The sequence below is a fragment of the Antennarius striatus genome, chromosome 6 (assembly GCF_040054535.1).
Source record: "Antennarius striatus isolate MH-2024 chromosome 6, ASM4005453v1, whole genome shotgun sequence".
In the NCBI taxonomy this organism is placed as follows: domain Eukaryota; kingdom Metazoa; phylum Chordata; class Actinopteri; order Lophiiformes; family Antennariidae; genus Antennarius; species Antennarius striatus.
Window position 1 is genome coordinate 15,767,119 of NC_090781.1, and position 20,784 is coordinate 15,787,902.

The following is a 20,784-nucleotide window of genomic DNA, read 5'->3' on the forward strand; positions in this document are numbered from 1 at the left end:
AGTAATCTGATGCAGCATTGTGTGCCCCTGCTCTAGCGGTGCTGATGCTCACCTGTGCACCAACAGGTTGAGGATGAAAACCCCCCCACCATGGACAGAGGACGGTTCTTTCAGCAGGAGACGGTGACGCTGCAAACTGAAGTGACTCCATCAGCTTTCTCAAGTAAAACAGCATTTGGTTTTAGTCACCTGCACATGTCCCCATGTGTAAATACAGAAGCGGCGGCGCCTCATCCTGAGGATTCAATGACAACCTGGTGCAACACGTCACCGCACTGAGGCCATGCGTGACTTCTCTTTTCCGAAAGAGACCTTCAGACACCTCCAGGGTGTTGCAGCGGACAGGTTACAGTACCGGTTTTTCACTGTGTCCTGTTCATCCACAATCCTAATGAGCAAAGCACGCTGCCTTGCAGAATATGCATCACATACACTGGGTCGGAAAACGAATTTACACGCACGTTAACCCCATCGAAACGTCCACCGTCCATCCGGCGACGCGGCTGTTTCACCCTTGAATCAATGACTTGTGATCGGCTGCACTGAGATGCAGGACGCTGCCTGTGCGTGGACACAATCTCCCGGTGCGTCAGTATCCGTCACCTCCGATAAACTTCTATAAACGAGCGGCGGTCACGCAAGAGGGGGGGTGAACACCGCACGGAGCCAAAACGAGACGCTATCTCTGTCGCGGTTAGGGATCACCTGCTTTCCGGTCTCCCTACGTACCTGTTACCGTCACCATCACCGACGACATCCGACTGCGTCCGTTCTGTGACTGACATGATTGACGCGCCGGTAATGTGTTACCGCCGTCGGTCCTCCACGATCCACGCACGCCGTCTCCCCGCCGCCGAGAGGGGCGGAGCCCACCTTCCTGGGAGACGGGCGAGCGAGCGGAGCGTCAGGATGCCTTTTATTCATTTTAACAGTCAATCCGCTGCGATTCACCTCCAATCGGCTTCCCGTCACTTGACTAAAATAGAGCCGAAGTGTTAAATTTTATGATCTGAGAAAACAAGGTGTAATAAATGGACCTGTTATACCAACGCACCACTTTAAAGGTCACTGGGAACATATGCATCCCCTCTCATGATAGATGCAAATAAATGCGCCAGAATGTGATAACGCATGTCTGCGCTTTTTTAACACTACAGAACAAAACGGAGGACGAGTCTGAAAACATTGGGATTACGTATGTCTAATACAGTATGTATATAGTAGTAAAGTAAACATGTTTAATATGGGACAAATTCATTCATTCACAGATTTAATTGGAAGCAAAAGTATTCACCCACATGGTGTTAGGTATATTGAAAATGCATTTTTAATCAGATTCTGAATTTACTTTCTACATTTAAAATACTGCTTTATTTATTTTTTTTTTAATTACATAGCTCCCTATGTGGGATTATAAGACAATGACTACAGCATCTAGACACAGATTAAGTTAATATTCCTCAGGAACACTGCTAGAATCTGATGTCTGTCTACGAGCCACATTCTCAGTAGGTCATAGCAGTACAACGGTCTCCACAGGGTCCTACAGGTGCTTGTCATTGCAATAAACAATGAGGACGAATAACTGTGCTTCCAGTTGTGAATGAACTTAAAATAACATGTTATCTGTGCATTCTGTATGTTTGCATCAGCCCAATAAAGAAAAAAAAAGCACCTGATCAAATGGTAGTAACTTTTTAATATCCACCTCATGATTCCAGGAGGTATGTACAAACACAGTTTACACTACCCTCTACTGGCAGCATATGGAATTCTGTCCAGCTTTAAATGAAATCCAACATCTGTGGTGAATTAAACATCTGTGTTGTACAAAGGGGTTTTACTAAAAGCAAAATACCAAAGGTTAAGAATGATAGAACTAAAGTGTCAATCAATACACAAAAAGTGAGCTCAAAAGTGTAGACTTTGAGTATTTACATTACCAGGATTACAGACATGAGCTCTTACTACACAAGTTCAAATATACAAAAGAGCTTAAAGCTATGAAGACAGTATTTACACCACTGGCCCTCCTGTCTGGTGCACTTTGAGGAGCAAAGATCCCATTCAGAACATTGTGTCTTGTTTTTCAGGGTTGGTTTGACACTAGGCGTGATTCCATTTCTTCTTCTTAACAGACATTGTTGCACCAGATGCCCTAATAATGTCTCTCACAGTGGTTCATCATGTTCTCCCTTCAGGTCGATTATTCTGCCAACATCTACCACCTCTCTCTGTGGAAGGGTGTGTGTGCAAACCCGGGCCTCCCATTTTGGAAAAATCTCTCTTCTCCCTCATCCATGCCCTCTGGTCCCATCAATGGATGTCGATGGAAAGCAGGGCCGCGGGGAGGAAAGGGCATAGGCATTCTGAACCTATCTGAAGGGAACATGGGTCCCCCGGGCATCATCTGAGGAGGCATGCGTGGCATGTTTAGATGTGGGAGGAATGGAGGTAGATGAGGACTGTGCATGCCAGGACGAGGCTGCAGAGGTGGCATACCCGGTCTTGGGCTATGCATGACTCCTGACCCTGGCAGAGTCATCACTGGTGCTGCAGGAGACCCTAACTGGTTGTCGGCACATGCCTCTGCGTACTTTCCATTATCTAGTGTAGGATCCTTTAGGGACTTATCTGGATGTTGTAAACCACCTGCTACAAAAGAGCAGAACAAATGGCAAGTTTATTCTCAGTACGAAATTAAAAGAACAAAGACCAAACTTTCCAAAAGAAGAACACGAATAGTAGACATCTGTGTTCACATTAATTCTAAAGTTATTTTAATGATCATCACAGCAGTCACATAACACTTCACCATTTGCTTTATTTTAGTGCCTTACCTTGTGCCACACCGAGCTGATCAAACTCTGTGTGGATGAAAGGTGCACCTCCAGGTGGTAAGGCTGTAGGGGACAGCATGATGGGGCCAGGAAAAGCAAGTGGACTTCTGATGGGTGCTGCTTGTTCACCCGGCGGCGCCTGGCAGACAAACACATAATGACATTGTTAATATGACAAGTAAGAGTAGAAAGAAATTCCTCCACAAATAAACAAAGAGTGCAGCACTGAAACAGGCTTCAACAGCCTCTGATCAAACAACATGAATCACTCTCCAGATTGAATTGACCTTTGATTAAATCATCTATTGATCTGTATTTTTATACAGTATTATTTAACAATTCTCAATCCTCAAAACACATTATTATACATAATCACATTATTAAAGTAAAACAAACTGTCTATTAAACCAGTTAAAAAAAAACATCAGCATACATCGGAAGAAAAGCTAGGAGCAGCTAAAAGAAACAAATGAAGTCCACAACTTCCACAACAAAAAAAAAGTTGCCAGACACAAGCATTATCTCCCCTGACCCCTTTACAACATAACATTGATGTTACTGCAGCCAGTTTGAATGAGGGGTTTAATATCTGGAGGGATAGGGGATTGCAACTCTGCTAGGTCTGTTTGATAATAGGATAATGCAGAAATAGGATCTCACTGAGAATTACTTTTTTTAGTATTTACAAATTTGTAGCTTTTTTCAGAATAAAAATGAGTGTCTTTCATTGTCAGACTTCACAGATAGAGCAATTACTTCTTAAAAGAGACAAGAAATCAATCCTTGGTCAGGGCTATGAGGCTCTTACTCGTGTGGGTAGTGTGTCTTCTGATTATTAAAGACATGCAGACTAATGAATTCAACCTCACAACACACATGCCAACATGGACAGACATGGCAGCTTGCAAAGATTTCCATATGTAACGGCCAGAGAAACCCAGTTTAGGAACCTGCATCGGCTGCAGATCACCCCCCAGCTTAGACACAAGATGAACTAAAACCTAACAGAAATGTGTACGAAATGTCAGGTGGAGATGGGTAGTTATCGCCATTGCATCTAGTCAAGTGTTCATATTCAGCAAAATAGTCAGACTCAGTCTGATTCTAAACACCCATCCTGTCGATGATCCCCACTTCTTTGGGTGCCCAGCCCTAATATTAGAAATTTGTGCCAAAGAAGACTATTCAGTGTTCTTACATTTGCTGCCCACAAAAATATATTTTTTAAATGGATTAAGGATATCTTAACTACAGTGTAGTGGCATAAAATCATTTTTAACAATACCACTGGAATATTTGACAAATATATTTGTGAGCAAGGCAAAAAACGTTTATAGGTTTGGTCACCCTTTCTTTTTGAGAAGATTGTGGCGTTAAAGGAATTGCGAGATTATAATGTGAACAGTGGGTAATGAGGTGAGGTATTAGATTGATTCCTTTATGTTGTTGTTCTTTTTGCTCACTGTTATTTTTTTTTTCCTGATAGTTTTCTTTGAAACCAGAAACTTCTGTGTGTTATGAATTAGTGATATGAGCTATTTATTTTGGTGGCACCTGTTTCTTTTTTTGTTTGTATTGTACATTGTTTGATGTTCTCGTATAAAGGATAAAAATATCATCTAAAAAATAGGAGTACATCAACTAAACTGTACATTTTTTGCAGTAAAATTGCCTTTTTTTATTTGATAAAAGAAGCACCAAGGTGTAATAAGAAATATAACTACTTCTGATATGACAGTGTCATATCAGAACTAAGTAAATTAGAATAGCACTTAGAAGAGCACATATATATCCACAAGGTCCAGCAACCAGCTTCCATGTAGGTAATCAAACCTCAGTCAGAAATCAACAAGTAGTGGTGGTCACGTTTGCAGCCAGATGTCTAAATGTACAGGAGCAAGGAAAAAAACTTCATTTTATCTAGATTTTTATATTTCAACCACATGACACATACAGATAGATACCTACAGTACATGTACCCAACATGTATATAGATACGCATATGCATAGGTGTTGCATTGCTGGAAAAATGCATCCCATCCTCTGGATAGGAACTATTTTCGAGCAATGAAACAACTACACTGAGAAAGAAGTGTTCCTCTCAGGTCCAGTTCATGATTAAATTCTACATCAGTTACTTTTTAAGCTGAGATGTTGGTTCATCCATCTAAAGTGACCGTTTCCTCCTTAAGTGTCGCTTTAAAAAGTTCTCCTTTCAGAATGTCATATTTTACTTTAGACTAAAATTAGTTTACATTGCAAATTTTGCGCTATTTCTATAAAGAGTTCTCTGTATGTGCTCAATGGACAATGTTATTTTGTTTGAGCTCAACCACATAATTATCTTAATCAAAGCAGCCTAAAGAGGAATCAATAAATGTTGTTTAATGGTAGTTAAATCAAAACACGTCACCTCAGAATTAATATTTAATACTGTTGAAAATCTCAGCAATAATGATGCGACTCATCCATGGTGTACCCCACCTCTCACCCATAGCCAGCTGGGATCCAGCATAATCTTTAACATTTATTTCATGTTAAGTGGCTGAAGACTAAAAAAAACAAAAAACCGAATGACTGTACTGAAATTATTTCTTTGGTCAAGCAAAAAGCATCAGCCCATACTTTTAACTGTCTGGACCTCACTTGCTCTTCGTTTTCACAACTCTCCATGACAGTGACAATATAGATTGAAGCTGAAGCCCCTTTCAGAGATGCATTTGCATCAGTTTTTACATAGAATAGTGAAATGTAATTACTCACGTTTCAATCTAGAAGACAGACTCCAATAAAATGCCAGTAATTTGAAAAGAAATATTTTAAGATGCAGTCTAACAAAGGACTAAAGTTACACCAGAAATGGTGATGTTATGCCCCAAACTTGACCTTTAATACACTGCTAACCACCTCCATTTTACAAAAATGCCAACTGATACCTTCATGTAACAATACTTGTGTTTGCTTGTATACATCTACCTATGTATCTATATATATATATATATATGTACATGTACTCTCTCTCTCATATATATTATATATATTAGTATTTAATATAGAAAATATAGCATATATTCAAAATCTTTAAATGACAAGTGGTTCTCAGATATATTTTAGTAACCATATCAGACTGATTCTAACAGATCATGTTTTATTCTAAAACCCATTATTCCATACCATTAGTTATATTAATACATGTAATTATAGCTATATTATATATGTAATGTACCCACCACTGTGTAAATGTCTGCTTAGGTAATTCCCCTTTAAAAAGGTTTTCATTTATGTTAAAGAACACCCTTTATACATTAATTTAACTCATTGTCAATTGATTTTCCGCTGATGCAATTCCGCTCTTCAGTATACCTTTTCTGTGGATTAGTGCCTGTTAACTGTTGATCAGTCCCCGAGCACATCAAACTTACAGGCTGACAGATACTGTAATGTGGTAGCCTATGGACAGCTTTGACATTATCTCCTTGTTGCAACAGCTGCATGTAGACACACAATCACATATCATGCATTATTTCATCTAAAGACACTAAAATCACCCAATTCTTGTCCAACTAATATTAATCACATGTATAAGAATGAGATGATAAAAGCCATCTCTTCAATAGTTACAAATTACACATAAAAGATTTACATGATACAATTTTTTTCTTTAAGAAAAATGTCTAAGTTAGCTTGCTCTGAAATATATACATTCAGTATACTGCAGAAATACATTTCATTTTGACAATTTTAGTCAAACGGTGAAGGAAAATAACACTCTGGTGTGTGAAACTATCCATGGATCTGTAGTGAGCCACTCTGAAATATTGTACATGTTTTAAAAGCCAATTAATAACATTCTCTGCAAGGTGGTGTGTTGACTGCCCACCCGACATGCATGTATACACATACGTATACTAATATTCCTTGTGTGTATTCTAGTATGCTTAAATATTAATGTAACTCACATAATTGAGAACAAAACAAAATTTTAACGATTTGAAAAAGCAAAAATTGTATCTTGAAAATGGCCGTCTGCCTTGTTTACAAAAAATAAAGTGCATCATACTAATTTAAATGATGATGCTACAAACGGTTCTACATACTGACTGTTCCATCCGTTAATTCTGTTGCACCTTAACTGGCTACAATTCACTTAGAAGCTGCTCTTAGCTTCCTCAAAAATGAGTGATTTAGGCCAAACAACTAAATATGTGTATTTTCAATCTATTACTTGCATAAATAGCCCAAAGTTTCTTGCAAATCATTTTCTTGCAAACATATAAATATTATCACAAGGGGAATATAGATTATATATAGATAATAAATGTATATTTTATTTTATATACATTTTTCCTGCAAGGCAGTTTTGCCAACTGTTGGCATTCTGTAAGTGAATTCTGATTGGTCAGTTAAATATATCTTACATAAGTCTTCTTCAGAGTCTCCCATAAAGACTTTTTTTAATGAGAAGGATGACTAAGAAAAAAAACGAGACCATTCCTTTTTTGACAGCCAAATGATGATCTGGCTAATGTTACTGCAGATATTCCACTGACTACATAAAAAGTATAGTGTCATGTGGTCTGTGATGTCACAATACTTGAAGGTATTACACCACAAATGTAGCTGAAAGAAAACTATGTAATTGATTTTTATGCATCATCTCCATTAATCAAAAAATATTGACTGGGAGAATACATTTTTTCCCACAAGTTTTGTTGTTGTTGCATCTGGTTTGAGAGTGGTTTATCTCTATACTGCTGCACTATTGGTGCTCCAATTAATACCAACGTGAAGAGTGCTTGTGGCCCATTGAAAGGCTGCAGTCATGTCTGCAATACCCTGGATTCAATTTGCTGAAAAAATAGTTAAATATAAGGAAATTGAACATTCTCTGAATTTGTCCCACATCACAAAACCTGGAACAGTAAGAATAGGGACACACAGTAAAATTACTTTTATTTTGAGTCGACTTCCATTATGTTAATACCGCATCTTAGTTAACCTCTATTGGCCATCGTAAGAATTTCAGGTAAGAGCACAGCATACTGAATTGAAAAAAACCTCTACAAGTCTCCTGTACTTCTAATAGCACTAGCATTGTACATTGATAGGTTCACCAAAAAAAAGTGAAATGCCAATTTGTTTATGTTGGACACTTCCATATTCGGCGTAATTGGTGAAACTACCACTAGGGGATCACTAAAGTTGGCTATTTCCAAACAGAATGCAGTATAGGTTGGGAAAAAAGTCAGCATAAAAATAATTCAAATACCCTTTCCTAAAAATATGTGATCGACTGTAGCAGGAAGATAGGGGCGAGACAAAATAATCGGTCATTTGTTTTTTTGTTTGCTTTCAACTCTTTCACGTCAGTTACAGGTACCACTGAAGAAAAGCAGTTCAAAAATAAAAGCAATGTCATTAGCGATCTCGGGTAGCAACGGCGGGGTCGACTCTTACCCTGATGTTTCAATCCTTCAGCAGAAAATGAAGGATATCTGCTGCTCCACTTTTCTTGCAGGGTAGCTTGATTAATAAACCTGGTAAGCCCAACACCTTGGTACTGGATGTTTCATCAAAAGTCACATTTCTGACAGATGTCATTCCAGTGCTCTCACATTTGTCAAACAACTTTGGTTTTTGTTTGTACTTACTACTTTTAAAAGATAAGGCAGCACAATACAGCCTTACTTCCAGTTAGTCCAGTTTCATCCATGAGCTTGAATCCAAATATGATTTCTAGAACACTCACCTTTGTGAGGCTTCACAAGTGTCTGATGTTCTTCCCACATGGATCTAGATCAATGTTGCACTACTTGAGGTAATTGAAGAAATCGCCTCTTTCCATGAAATGTCACTTCATATGAAACCGACTGAAAGGAGAAGATTTCTCAGATCTTGCATTAATATCCACGTAAAATGATCAAGTTTCCCAAGTTTCTAAAGTCAGAACTGCACTTACAATATGGAATTTATAATGAAACGACCTCTCTGTCCTGGTGTCTGACAATCTCAGATTTTGAAAAGCTTTATTTGTAGCTTGAGCACAAACTCAAGGATGTTGCACATGAGAAACACTTTGTGAAAACCCAAATTTCAAAACAATTGATGACTGAAAGGTTCATTTAAACTTGCACTTCATACAAAATCTGAATCCAGGGACCTGCACAAATCAATTAAGAACTGGTTGGCAAATAATCCTCTGCATATAAAACTCAAGATGTAATGCTTGCTATAGTCCCAACTCTGTAAATCAGGTTTACTTAACCTTAATGCAGAAACATAGCCAAACTTGTGTCAAGAATTAAAATTCATATGCTCAAACATGCTTTGAAATTAACATTAACATTAAATAGTGTAATACTATTAGGTTAATGTTAACAACTCGTGTTACCTCTTACCTGTTGTAATAAATCCTCATGTTTACAACTATCCAGGATTCTAGGCTCCTTATAACTGACACAAACACAAAAGGACTATTTTAACCCTATTTGCACCAGTTGTAATTTTTTTAAATTAAAGTTTGTTAATGACTTCTAGAGTTGTACATGATCAGGCTCCACAGTAGATCATGGATCTGTTTCACCCTTGCTCCACATGCCGAGCAGTTCAGTCCTTTCCTTGGGTTTTGAAGCATACCACTTAGTTTTTAAGATGGGCACATGTCAGTCAGCAGCAGCTAAGCTTTACAGTATTTCCTAATAAGCTTGAAGGTCTTTGGACTTTTTTTTAATGGAAGACATCTTTTCCTGACCCTCGCAATAGATTGTTTCATATACTGATGGATTGATTGTACACATTAGTAACCACAATGGTGTACGTGTGTGTGTGTGTGTGTGTGTGTGTGTACAATGAAAGATACCAACGTTCAATCACCCAGACATCTTACCATTGAAACCTTGCTTAAGCAAAAATATAGTGGATGAGATACTAAACAATATGAGAACCCTTTATAATTACCTAATAAATTTATTCAATGGAAACCACACATAAAAAATTATACAAACTAAGGAGTAGAGTAGATGTGTTACAATGTTACAATTGGCTAAATTTTAGAACTTGTAAGATATGATGTGGAAATGAATGACCACCATTCAAACCCACTTTACAAATCACATTAATTACAAAAACACAAAAAATTTTGTAAAACTAAAGAACAATTACTTCTAGTTAATATCCGTTTAAAGACGGTCAAACTAGTATCTCAAGTTTCTTAGATAAGCCCCAGTAAAGATTAGAGAAGGACTGACAAGATAGCACTTACTAGTCAAGTAACATGTCTGAATTTTATTTTCTGTTTTATTTTTACATTTCCCCTGATGTCCTAATCTATTTGATTATGGTCTTTTTTTAGTGATGTCCCTTGCCACTGGTGTGAGCAAAATTCAAGATCCATGGCAAACATAGCTTGCTTGCAAAAAGAAAATTGAAATACTATAATATATTCTAACCCTAATGTTTTTAAATACCCTTTAAATACGTTGAAGGGTTTTGTCTTTAAATATGTCGAGAAACTTTATAGACTTGTAGAGCAGAACATGAGTTCAATAATGTTTTGTGAATTATATGAGACAAACCCATCCTGACCAATCACTTCAGCTTTTTCTTTTTGTTTTGTAAGATGCTTGGGTACTTTGGAGGAGGTATAGAAATATTTAATTGCCAATCCCTCTGTGTTGAGCACCTTTGCTTCCATGCCATCCATGTTCCTCTTTCTTGCCATACTTCCTTCCTTTATTATGTCTCTCATCTGATCAACTCGCAAATGGGTGAAAGGGAAGCTTCGACCTTTCAATACAGCAGATACTGTGCGGAATGACAAACATTGCCTTATACCCCTACCTCAAACCATAAGGATAAAGAGACACTCATCGTATAGCAGCCAGGGTATGCTAGAGAAGGAAGCAGTAGCTATTCTGGAGAGTTAACTTGCATTGAAGCTGATAATAAGGACAATGTGTCCTTACATATGTGTAAAGAGGAAGATACTTAGAACAATAGAAAGAATTTCATGATACACTGCATAAAATGCAGGCTGAACAGTGTCAGGTGTTAAACATTAGTTGCCTTTAAGGATTAAGACAAGATGTTTTAGGTGTTCACTTACACCAGATCTGCACTCATTCCTTCATTGTCAACACCCACTTTGTCCATAGTCGCGGGTTGCAGGGTGCTGGAGCCTATCCCAGCTGACCAGGGGTGTAAGGCAGGAAACACTTCGGGCACGACCCCAGTGCACCAATGAGCCACATGTAAACACACAACCACGTGCATACACACACTCACACCTACAGGTAATTTGATATCATCAATCCACCAAAGCTGTGTGTTTTTGGAGGTGGAAGGAAGCCAGAGAGCCTGGAGAGAACCCACGCAGACACAGCGAGAACGTGCAAACTTACAATCATCAAGAATGAAAAAGATTTTATGCACCTGAGGTCATGCTCCTTGAAGTGATTGCTAAAGTAGATTATTAAAGGTTTTTTTAAAATGCCTTTGAACAGGAGCAATAAACAAATGCCTTGAAAAGATGAATCTTTAATCTCTTGCTCCCAAGACCATTTTATATTTCATTATGACATAAACAAGAAATGGTGGGGAAAGGTTGTTAAATGTGAAAACAACATTATCTATTGATGCCTGATAATTTTCAATTTTCCTTTTTGTTCCAGGTCAGGAACTACACAGTCAAAGTAAAGCCCTCTGCAAAGGTTTTTTGACCCATAAAGCCTTTTGAATCTTAGTCCTTAAATCTATTAATAACCACATTATCTTTTCTGCTTTGACTCATGCATCTTCCAGTTTGTAGAAAAAGTTCAGGTGAGACATCTTATTACCAGTCTCAATAAATAAACTGGTACAGATTTGAGTGCTTTTCAAAACTGCATGTAACATATGATAATTTGTCCATGTAAGTGTCAAAACTGCACTGTGCATTTAAAAATGCATAGTTGAAAACATTAATGCTGAGTTTGAAGATGAGTGTGGTCCAAGTTTGCAGATCTCACATACGGTATCCCTGTTTAAATTTTCCCATCTTCTTAAGTGTACTTTCACTTTGAGTGTACATGGCAAGTGCATAAACACAACATTTGACGTTGCTGCCTTTATGAAGGACATCCTTACACACTTATCTTTGTTAAGCACAGGTATAAAAAATTGTAACCTCACTTGCCTTTTGCCTCTGAATTTGAAGAAGTGTGTACCCATGGCTGATAATTACTCATGAACGTGAAAGTCAACATGACAGGAGTAGCAGCTCAGGTTATCCCAATACAAAAGGGTCTCAATGTTTGTGTAATATGATTTTTACATTAATTTTAATTTCCAACTAACTTGAAATTTAGAGTCTATTATCAAGATCAAATGTCACAAAAATCTAACTAAAAAATCTAACTAGAATACAGCTAAAGTTTTTTGTGTTTTGCTGTCTTGAGTACTAACTGAAATAAATTTTAAAAAATACAAACAACAGCAAGCTTGTAACGTATAACTTGAAGCCAAACTGTATGTATTTAGCAGGACAGGAAAAAATGAGAGTGCAATTCCACTTTTTCTTTAACCAACTAATATTCTGAAGTTCTAACTGAAAGCCAGTATATTGCATGATATGATCTAGTCGGAACCTAAGAAGTGAAACAGATAAGCATCGAGAGAGCAAACTTGAAAACAAAACAAAAAAACATGACTACAAAGGACTAGAGGAACTGAGAACACATACTGTATATTTAGACTATCCTGCAGGCAAGTCTTGAGTAGTTTTGTAATATTTTGACCCAATAATAAATGCTCTCATGCTCTTTGTGTAGGATGCAGATAAGCATAGATAAGTGAAATTGAAATGTACTGGATGAACAGCAGGACATAGACAGTGACTTTGTAAGTACAGTAAGTAAAATAATTTGACTTAGGACAAATTTGACTTGTAATGTGGTCACTCCATCCTTTATAAGCAATCAAACTCTTGTTTCATAAATATTGGCAATGAAAAAATTGTCCCTTGTCCCATAACTGAAAAAAAAATATTTACAGGCCAGTTTTACAAACTGGAATGTAAAATAAGCTGCTAATGATGTTGCCGGCTTACCTTATGTCCCATTTGGACTTGGACTTCCTCCAAACCTTCTTTAAGTCCCATCAGCAGCAACAGGTCAGATACAGGTGACCATAGAACTCATGAGCAACTGCTCTTCACTGTGGCTTGTGATATTTATCATGCTTCCTGAATATGCTCGACTGCAGACAATCCAGCTGGATCATGCTGAACGGAAGGAAGCTTTACCTTCGATTTAACATGTGGTGGTGGTGGCGGTCTGATGACTGTGCTATTGCAAGCTGTCCATCAGTTAGTGTATTCATGACTACAGCAGAAACACGAGTTGCAAGAAGATACAATTTTGATCAGGAAGCTGATTTGTGTACTCACCAATGGCAATTTTTTTGCTATCAAAGAACTGGTGGGAGGGATAAGAAAATGTTTTTGCAAGCAATCGCTGTCAAACTTGTCAAACTCAAACACTTAGGATGTTTGTTACCAAAAACAGATACATGGTAACAGATTCTTTTCTCTTCACACACCACAGTAGTTTTATGTAATTCCCATACTTTATTAGGATAATTTAAATGGAAAAGTACAAGGTAACCAAGTGAAGGAAATATTTTTGCAGGAAAAAGAAAAAAAAATTATCCAATGATCAACTTAATGTCCATCAGCAGAGGAGCATATCTGAATTGTGGTACAATACATTCTAAAACAATCTCTGATGATGCTAAGGAGCGATATTTTTACAACCCCTCTCAGAGAATAATCTGATGCAAATGAGGGAATCTTACAATTAAGGAGTGCCTGACTTTTGAGAAAGACCCAAATATCTGTCAAATGAGGAAAAACTAAGCATTCTTATACTTGATTTGAACATCGCTTGCTCAGTTTTCCAATACGTTCATTAGTCTGAATGCCAGTCAGTGTTTATCATGGTTTTTAAAAAGTAGCATAAACAAAATACTTTAAAATATCGACATTCTCAACATTCAATGCATGAAAATCCCTACTAGATATCCCTTTATAGAACGTGTCGCACAATTACACTTCACTTCTACAAAGGTCGTAGTCTTCTTCTTTTCCTTTCGGCTTGTGTCGTTAGGGGTCGCCACAGTACATCATCCTTTTCCATTTCAGCCTATCTTGTGCATCCTCCACCATTGGCCCTCATGTCTTCCCTCACTATATCCATCAACCATCCACGGTCTTCCTCTTATCTAGTAAGTCCATCAACACCCTTTTACCGATATACACACGATCTCTCCTCTGGACGTGACCAAACATCTAAGTCTGCTCTAACTTTGTCTCTAAAACATCTCACTTAGGCTGTTCCTCGGATTTACTAATTTCACATCCTACCGGACATGGCCACTCCTAGAAATAACCTCAACATCATTTCTGCCACTACCAACTTGGCTTCTTGTCTATTTTCAGTGATACTGTCTCTAATCTGTCCATCATGAAAGTCCTCATCACTGTCTTATCAACTTCGCCGTTCATCCTAGCAGAGACTTTTTTGCCACAGAACAACACCTGACACTATCCTTTCGCATTCCAGCCTGCTTGGATCTGTTTGTTTACCACATTACATATTTACCTTGCCACACTCACTGTTACTCTGGACTGCTGACCCGAAATATTTGAAGTCTTCCACCTTTGGTATTTCTTCTCCCATAAGCCTCACTCTTCCATCTCCACTCCTATCTTTTCTGCAGAAATATTGCCACCACTTTTCCAAATGTTCCTCCATCTGCTTCTTGCTTTCACTGCAGAGCACAATATCATCTGCAAACATCACAGTCCATGGGGATTCCAGCCTAATTTCATTTGTCAGCCTATACTACTGCAAACAGGATGGTGCTCAGAGCTGATCCCTGATGCAGTACCCCGTCTACCTTGAACTCCTTTGTCACACCTGCAGCACACCTCATCGCTGTTCTGCTGCCCTCGTATGTCCTGTACTATTCAAACGTTCTTCTCTACAACTCCAGACTTCCTCATGCAGTACCACAGTTCCTCTATAGACTTTTTTTTGATTCACAAAGACACAATGTAGCTCCTTCTAACCTTCTCTGTACTTCTCCATCAACATCCTCAACGCAAATAAAACATCTGTGGAAACTTTCGTGGGCATGAAACTAAATTGCTGCTCACAAATACCCACTTCTGTCCCGAGTCTAGCTACTCATTCCCACAAGTTCGTTGTGTGATTCATCAACTTTATCCCCCTATAGTTCCCACAACACTGTACATCACCCTCGTTCTTAAAAATGGGCAAAAGCACACTCTTCCTCCATTCCTCAAGCATCTTCTCACCCGCTATAATTGCAAAGGTAAAGGTGTTATTTATATATTTGGTGATATTCCAAATTTCCCTCGGGATCAATAAGAGTGGTTCACTATCTACATTTAGATTAAACCCACATACTGACCAACAGGTAAATGTGCACTCTTTTCTGACATCAAATCAGCTGTTGATACTAACCTTGCTGCAATCATCAATGCTTTTCAAACCTGGCTGAGAAATGAGACTCAATGGCCTCAGGCACTAAGTGGACATATTGATGACTTTATTTTGGATTGACTTTTTTTTTGTCCTGAATTTCAGCTTAATCATTTTGCTGGCAAAGGAATCCGAAATATTAAAATGTGACTTGTGATCTGACAAAATACCAATTTAAATTTTAACAGTGTTTTCAGTCTTGGCTGGAACTAGCTTTCAGATTTACAAAACACAATTGGCTATTTGTAGCCAACCACACTCAATACTAAATACTCAACCTATTGTAGTAGTTGAAATAAATGCTTTTAAAAGAAAAGTGGGAAGAACTACCATGGCTACATGTGGATTTGAGTATTTCTCACTGAATGGGGAAGTCTTTACATGCAGTATTTCAAATACGTAATTCAAAGAGCAGTATTGTTGATTGAATTTTAAAATTATTTATTTACGCAGGCAATATGTGTCAAGTTAAATATTCTACAACTTAATTGGTTCTACAACCTAAATGGTTCAGATAAGCTCCACTACTCATGAGCAACAATAATTTATTATCTTCACAAAAAAGGGAAGTAACCTTCAAACACCAAAGATATGAAATCAATACAACAAAAAAACAGGTTATAGTAATAAGTGTTGAAGACTGTGTTGTTATTACCTGAATGTGAGCAGCAACGGTTCCATCTGCTGGTATACCCGGTGCTCCATTTACAGCTACCAGTTTAATCAAGTCATTGGCTTTATTCCAGTCTGCATACAAAAAAAAACCAAAAAAACAAAAACACATAATGAAAATTATTTCAAATCACCACTAGGGGATCAAACTCCAACCAAGCTATAGTATTAGCAAAGTGACTACCTGGATTTAGGGTCTCTGCGTCCAGCATACCCCCTTCTCGATAGCTGTCCAACTCTTCAAGTTTGACTTTGCTCCAGGGAATGTAGGTAACTCCACGTTCCACGTCCCAGAACTTTTTGTGTGCTGATTTTATACCTTTGTTTAAAGCCCAAGCAATCTAGGCAAAAATGACATTAATTATAATCATCACGTAAACAATAACAGGTAAAACAAATTATGCAGAGCCATGATAGAGTGAACACAAAAGGAGTCCCTGTATGAGTTTAAATACCTTCACAGGTTTTTGATTGACTTTGTATGACCCCCTACTGAGTTTGTTCAAGGCTGTATATGCATCTTGTCTGTGAACCATGACAATATAAGCACAGCCTCGTGGGGGTATCATCTAGACATAAAGAAAGAGGTAACAGTGAAATACTTATCATTTTCATAGATTACACGTGACAATGATGTGAATTGCCAAAACTCACATTGATAGATTCGATCTGGCCAAACTCTTCCAAAAGGCACATTACGTCAGACTGCTGAGTTTTCTTGTCTAGCTGTCCAACCCAAAGTGTTGTGCTGCAAACTAAAAGAAAAAGGAGACAAGCAACTGCTTGGAGAACTTGAGTGATTTTTTTTGTATTTCACTGAACAAATTGTGAAAACATGAATTCTCAATACTATTTTTTCAATTTTACCAGTATACTGTGTGACATAGTTCTCCCTTAAATAGCTTTCATAGCTATTACATTACAGAGTCACAAGAAAGTATGGTAAGCTGTGCTGATGTTAACAGACCATAACTCCAAAAATCGGTGAATGTGACCAAAATTTCCTGAAGAGAATTTAAATACAAATGTGCCAAAAACTGTTAAAAGTCAACTTAAGAAATCGACAGCAAGATAAATACATTTTTATCACCTACAAAGCATATGCCGAAATGAAGTGAAAGCATAAAGCCCGATGGGGGTATAAAAAAGTTATACTGTATGAGGGACCAAGTACACGATGTGAAAAAATAATGTATAGACAAGAGTCAATCACACCTTGCATGTGCATGTATATTTTTCATGAATGATTTGTTAGTTTTAAAGTCACTGTTCATATTTTAAAAGTTTGACTTCTTTAACTCTACTGAAAAAGGTCAGTTTTTCTGAATATGTATAAATGCATTGTTTTCCGTTGCACCAAGAAACATTGTAACAGAGGGTTACACAATTGTAGAAGACTAAATCTTTGCAACCATGAACAACTTATCTAGATGGACATTTTGTGTTGATTCTGGCAGCTTTCAGAAACACCTATGCATGAATTTAATTATATTAATTGAATACTCAAAATATTAAACATTGCATGGTAAAGTTCTTTGTAAAAAGAACAAAGTGGTTTCAAATAATTTAAATCATCACTAGTGAAATCAAAGTGGATCCTGACTTACATAAAATAAACATTGTTAAGATTTTCTGTGATTCAAATTCTGTGATTCTATGTACTCCAATAACATACCACTAAGAGTGTGACTCTTCATAGAGGGAAGTCCTTTTTGTCTGCGTTCTCTGTCTTTTTCTCGATCTCCTGCTCGGTCTCGCGAACGAGACCTCCGACCCCGCTCTCTAGATCGAGAACGGGAACGACGATGCCGAGCCCGTCTGGAGTGGGATGAAGATCTTGATCTTCGTCTCCTTGGAGATCTGAAATATAAATGATTGGTCAAAATTCTCACAGTGTCATGAAAATATGTAACTCCTACATGAAATTTCATACTTTTTACATCCTGCTTCAAAGGGATGATGTAGTGTAATTGTCAGCGTTTGTGTGTTCGTCCGTTAGTACACCAAATATCTTCGCAACCAGATAGAAAGATAAAACAAAAAGTACATTACTCGGGCGGCAAAGGGGATGAAAATGAGATGATGAACTTGACGTTGAGAGAACTAGGTCAAGGTCAAATTTTGTACACTCAGGAACTAGATAAGATAGAAAGACGAGGGAGAAGGCCAGTGTGAGTAAGACAGTAGGTCAGAGCACTAGGTTTGATCTTTTCACCTATGTAAGTAGGTCAGGGTAAAATTTTGAATTCAGGGGTGTCGAGGGATGTTGCAGTCTCTGACTGCTCTTCTTTTCCTTTCCTTTCAGCTTTCCCCTTCAGAGGTCGCCACAGCGAATCGATTGCCTCCATTTAACCCTGTCTTCTGCATCCTCTTCTCTCACACCAACTACCTTCATTTCCTCTTTCACTACAACCATAAACCTCCTCTTTGGTCTTCCTCTAGGCCTCCTGCCTGGCAGTTCAAAACTCAGAATCCTTCTATATATTCACTATCTCTCCTCTGGACATGTCCAAACCATCTCAGAATGGCCTCTCTGACTATCTCCAAAACCTCTAACATGTGCTGTTCCTCTGATGTACTCATTCCTATCCTTCCTACTGCATTGGTTCTTTTTTAACAAAATTGAAAGTGTCTACATAAATATTGAATTGTGGCAGCAGCTGACTGTCAGCTGCTCTAGTAATTAATGATCCACACACTTTCTGGCATGCAATTTACCCTTCAAGATGCATTAACTACTGCAGCACAACAAACAACTTCAACAAGGCAGTCAGAGACTGCAACAACCCACGATACCCATGAATTCCAAATTTTACCTTGACTTACTTTCATAGGTCAGGGTAAATCAAAGCATAGGTAAATAGATCAAAGCACTGGCTTTTAACTATGGTCTTACTCACTCTGGCCTTCTCCCTCTTTCTACCTTATCCGGTACCTGAGAGAGAGAGAGAGAGAGATAGATAGATAGATAGATAGATAGATAGATAGATAGATAGATAGATAGATAGATAGATAGATAGATAGATAGATAGATAGATAGATAGATAGATAGATAGATAGATAGATAGATAGATAGATAGATAGATAGATAGATAGATAGATAGATAGATAGATAGATAGATAGATAGATAGATAGATAGATAGATAGATAGATAGATAGATAGATAGATAGATAGATAGATAGATAGATAGATAGATAGATAGATAGATAGATAGATAGATAGATAGATAGATAGATAGATAGATAGATAGATAGATAGATAGATAGATAGATAGATAGATAGATAGATAGATAGATAGATAGATAGATAGATAGATAGATAGATAGATAGATAGATAGATAGATAGATAGATAGATAGATAGATAGATAGATATAGATAGATAGATAGATAGATAGATAGATAGATAGATAGATAGATAGATAGATAGATAGATACATACATACATACATACATACATACTTTATTAATCCCGGTGGAAATTGTATATGTGTCCAAAAGTTGAAATATGATCTTGACCTAGTGTTCTCAAGGTCATGGTCATCATCTTATTTTCATCCCCTTTGCCGCCCGAGTAATGTGCTTTTTTCTATCTACAACGGTTGCGAAGATATTTTTTGGATTAACGGACAAAAGGACGAACAAACACTGGCAATTACAATACATCATCACTTTGAAGCGGGATGTACAGTAATTAGCGTAACAGTATCCGGTTCACTAAGAGCAGTCGCTTACCTGGAACCAGATCTGGATCTTGTTCTCCTGCCAAAGTTTCTATGTCTTCCCTCCCGCCTAACAGTTGAGTTTTCTCTTGAATTTCTCTAATAGAAAATGACAGGACAATTTTACCATTTTGTTCTGAAGCCAAACAAACCTCACACATAATTCTCCAATTAAAATGAAAAAAAAACACAGAACCTTCCTTTCCATATGAGCTGACTACAGCATGTCTGTGCTTCAGTAGCACCCAATGCAAATACAAACAAAATGTTTTCCTGCTCACAGGTCAGATTAAACTAAGATTCACTAATGGTTTGAAAATTTACCAGAGATTGTAAATATGCCTCCTTTGTGGAACCATGTCCATCTGGCATCATATGATGTTCATGACTCATTCCTCCAACATGCTGAAATATCAACAGATAGGCGAAAACACAAAGAACATTGTAAAAAAGGACTACACCTTATACGTCTGAAATTTAAAAAAAGGTCATTTAAATTTCAACCGTTAAACATCTAAATGAGCATTGTAATAATTGTTAAGAGAAAATCTTGGCATCTTTTTAGGACATATTGTGAAAATAGCATCTTAATTAGCTTCAAAAAATTTGTGGAAATCATGTAGGTATTACACTATAGAACTGGCAAAATTATTCAGAGTTGTGACTTATAGTTCTGTTAGTTATTATAAGCAGTCTTTCATTATTGTTGGATACCTCTGTAGCACCAGCATGTCCCATCATTTGTGGATGAACGTTTTCTGTCTTGGGCATCTGACCATGAAACTGGTTGAACACATTTTCAGGAATGCCCCTGTCATGACAAAATATTCAATATTGGGTATTGCAAAACCTATAAACACGCCAAATTAAATACAAAGTACATCTATTACCCATTATAGATTCACACCTTTGTAATACCTATATTGTAACATATCATAGAAAGAAAAAAACTGAAAAAAAGAAAATTGAATATGTACTTAAGCCCATCAACAAGCGCTGGCAAGATTC

General features: G+C 37.5%; 2 protein-coding genes across 5 annotated transcripts in view; both read right to left on the minus strand.

The window, feature by feature from the left end:
• Positions 1–850, minus strand: part of LOC137596540 (rho guanine nucleotide exchange factor TIAM1-like) — a 38,525-nt gene extending 37,675 nt beyond the window's left edge. Inside the window, exon 1 of the mRNA XM_068317178.1 lies at positions 730–850. The gene's annotated coding sequence lies outside the window, so the exon portion shown is untranslated. The remainder of the gene's footprint in view (positions 1–729) is intronic.
• Positions 851–1,658: 808 nt separating this feature from the next.
• Positions 1,659–20,784, minus strand: part of scaf4b (SR-related CTD-associated factor 4b) — a 28,007-nt gene continuing 8,881 nt past the window's right edge. Inside the window, exons 9-19 of one of the 4 annotated variants that reach the window (XR_011035580.1) lie at positions 20,491–20,587; positions 20,101–20,181; positions 19,790–19,875; positions 17,730–17,914; positions 16,709–16,809; positions 16,510–16,623; positions 16,239–16,395; positions 16,038–16,129; positions 13,264–13,291; positions 2,841–2,979; positions 2,518–2,655 (exon numbers count right to left, since the gene is read on the minus strand). Coding sequence is in view for 2 of the 4 variants with exons in the window: in XM_068317429.1 (XP_068173530.1) it covers positions 2,222–2,655; positions 2,841–2,979; positions 16,038–16,129; positions 16,239–16,395; positions 16,510–16,623; positions 16,709–16,809; positions 17,730–17,914; positions 19,790–19,875; positions 20,101–20,181; positions 20,491–20,587 (1,486 nt within the window). In the remaining 2 variants the exon portion in view is untranslated. Of the gene's footprint in view, positions 2,656–2,840; positions 2,980–12,924; positions 13,099–13,263; positions 13,292–13,426; positions 15,199–16,037; positions 16,130–16,238; positions 16,396–16,509; positions 16,624–16,708; positions 16,810–17,729; positions 17,915–19,789; positions 19,876–20,100; positions 20,182–20,490; positions 20,588–20,784 lie in introns of those variants that run through there. The other 3 variants (XR_011035581.1, XM_068317429.1, XM_068317430.1) reach the window with 3 other exon arrangements.